This window comes from Anopheles aquasalis, chromosome 3 (assembly GCF_943734665.1).
Source record: "Anopheles aquasalis chromosome 3, idAnoAquaMG_Q_19, whole genome shotgun sequence".
Taxonomy (NCBI): domain Eukaryota; kingdom Metazoa; phylum Arthropoda; class Insecta; order Diptera; family Culicidae; genus Anopheles; species Anopheles aquasalis.
Genome location: NC_064878.1, coordinates 27,594,096 through 27,596,595, shown reverse-complemented (window position 1 = coordinate 27,596,595; position 2,500 = coordinate 27,594,096). Strand labels below are relative to the sequence as shown.

General features: G+C 51.3%; 1 protein-coding gene across 1 annotated transcript in view; it reads right to left on the bottom strand.

Moving 5' to 3' along the window:
• LOC126574590 (receptor-type guanylate cyclase Gyc76C-like) overlaps nucleotides 1-2,500 on the bottom strand; it is a 45,164-nt gene that overhangs the window by 6,156 nt on the left and 36,508 nt on the right. The window contains exons 7-10 of the mRNA XM_050234868.1: nucleotides 2,164-2,383; nucleotides 1,483-1,660; nucleotides 1,177-1,373; nucleotides 1-2 (exon numbers count right to left, since the gene is read on the bottom strand). The exon at nucleotides 1-2 is cut by the window's left edge and continues 292 nt beyond it. Coding sequence (XP_050090825.1) covers nucleotides 1-2; nucleotides 1,177-1,373; nucleotides 1,483-1,660; nucleotides 2,164-2,383 — 597 coding nt within the window. The remainder of the gene's footprint in view (nucleotides 3-1,176; nucleotides 1,374-1,482; nucleotides 1,661-2,163; nucleotides 2,384-2,500) is intronic.

Below are 2,500 nucleotides of genomic sequence, written 5' to 3'. Positions count from 1 at the left end.
TCCTGCGGGAGACGAGACGAGCAAATAGATGATTACGGGGGAGGAAAATCGAGCGGCGATGCTGGAAAGCTGCTAAAAGGTCTTTTGATTAAAATATGCTCCTCTTCATTCATTCGATTAGCGGTCGAGGATACGCGTGGGTGAGTGCCCCGGCGACAGCCACAAGAATCCTTGTCACATTCATCACAACGCTGAGACGAGACCGGTCACCGGACAATACAACGCACTGGTTTAACTAACGAGTGGAGAGTGTTTTCGGCGAAATCGCGCCGAAAGCTCCTCTGAACCCTTGGTGGTCTTTACAAAGTGATTTCGCTTCACGCCGGACGGATCGTGGGCGTCGATGCGCACTGGTGCCGATGAGTGCACCGCCGCGGAACAATGCTGCAAATCAATTACATTCTACGCGAAATTACTGGCCCGAACCTGGAATTGAAATGTGGCCCAACAACAAGTGTGTCTCTACGGACGACGAGAGCAACGTTCGGCCGGGGGGCTTCCGTTTGTGCGAAATCAATTGACCGACATGAAAGGGACCTCGTTTCTGCTCGCTGTGTAGTCATCGTAGGAGCCAACGAAAGCCAGTCCAATAGCGCACTATTGTTTAGTGTGAAAAGCGTAGCGTGTTGGGGCATAGCGTGCTATGTTTTACCAAGAATCTACTTTGGCGGCGAGTAGCATCATCATGGACAATCCTGGGACGGCACTCCATTTTTAGGCCAAACGAAATGGCACAATGCAACAGAAGAATGTCGCACGTAATTGACACTATCATGTTCTATCCATGCATATCGATGATAAACATCAGTTCCTCTGTTACGCGAATCTATTATTAATTAGTGCGAAAAGGATCTGCACCACGATAACTGCTGTGGAAGCTGCTGGTATATCCTTTCGAATGGTTCGGAAAATGGGAAAAACCGGTCCCCAACAAACGGCCAACAATCTAACCAAATGAAATCCTCGTAATTGCTTAGACGGAAACGGGAAACGTTCCGCTGCAGCTGCTCGTCAATTCAAACAAACTGAAACCGAGCACGAGACTTAATTTGTTTGCCACTTTTGGGCGACCTTGTGAAAAATAAGGGAGGTGGATGGCAGCTAGGAGATACAACACATCGTCATCATTCGGGTACAACTAGGTGGAAACGCACACAACACACGCGACTCACTCACTGGAATATCATCGTTCCGGTGCTGGCTGGTGTCGTTCGTGTTCTGTGGCTGCGACATCTGGAAGTGGGCAACCGGCAGCAACCGGAACGGGCAGGAAAAGTTGGCCTCCTCGTACTGCACCTTCTTCAGCGCTAGCACCGAAAAGTTACCCTCCGAGTCACCGTGCTCGTCGATTTTGATCGTCGCCCCGGCAATGCCTGCAGATGGATGTTATGATGGAGATGGAGAAGCGCATCAGATCAGAAGGTTTTGGGGGTGCGGGGGGGGGGGGGGGGTTATTGAGGTTGGGCTCCGAAAAAGACTCACTGTGGTAGGTTCGGTTGTTGATGATGGTTTGGATGATTTTCGTGCCATTGCTGGCCACATCCCGGATCACGTCGCTCGTTAGCGGTCGGTGCCGTTGCTCCTCCTTTAACAGTTTGTCCAGCGCCCAGGCGTACAGCTGCACCGAGTCGTACAGATAGGCTGCGTAGATCGACACGTACTGCAGAGAGAGAGGGAGGGAGAGAGAGAGAGGGAGAGAGAGAGAGGGAGAGAGATGAGTTAACAGATGCGTGCACATTCGGATGAATGTTTGATATCTCGTAAGCGAAATTCGGTTATGACTCTCCGATGCAGAGACAATGGAATCCGGATGGGTGGAAAAATGGAAAAGGTTCTCTTACGCTTGGATACCTCCGAATCCCAGAGGCCCCTGCCTGCTGCGAGCCTACGTCTTTTGATCTGGCGCATGGCACACGAGGCAATGGTTGCTTCGCTGCATTCCCCCCCATCGAATCCATTGCAAACGAATTGTTATGCAAGTCAGCCCGAGATGGTAGTTAGTGGAATGCATCCGTAACACACAAGAGGATACAGCCCGGGTTCGTTCGGTAACAATCCCTTTGAAATGTACCCTTTGTACAGCACACAAAAAAGAGAATCCTTTCGCCACTCGTTCCATCCATCCGTGCATCCAAGGGAACCACCACCACTGGCCCCACTTACCTTAACGAACTGATCAAAGAGCGACGGTTGCTTGAAGAAGAACGGTTCCTTCTGCGTGTACTCGCGCACCTTGTGCGTGAAGTTTTCGAACGATTTGTGCGGCTCGGACGCAACGATCATCAGCAGGCTGCGGCTGCGCTTCTCGAAGTTCCCCGGCAGCTCGGTGCAGGTCCGGACGTTGCCCGGTTTCTCCGCCCGCCACAGATACTTGTTCGACACTCTGTGGTTGCGTGGTGGTTGGAGTGGGAGAAGGAATAAGTGAAAAAAGTTACATTAGCTTGTTATGATGAGGAAGATGGTGTCCAATCCTGCTCTCTTTTGGCTTGTGTCTGGTTGG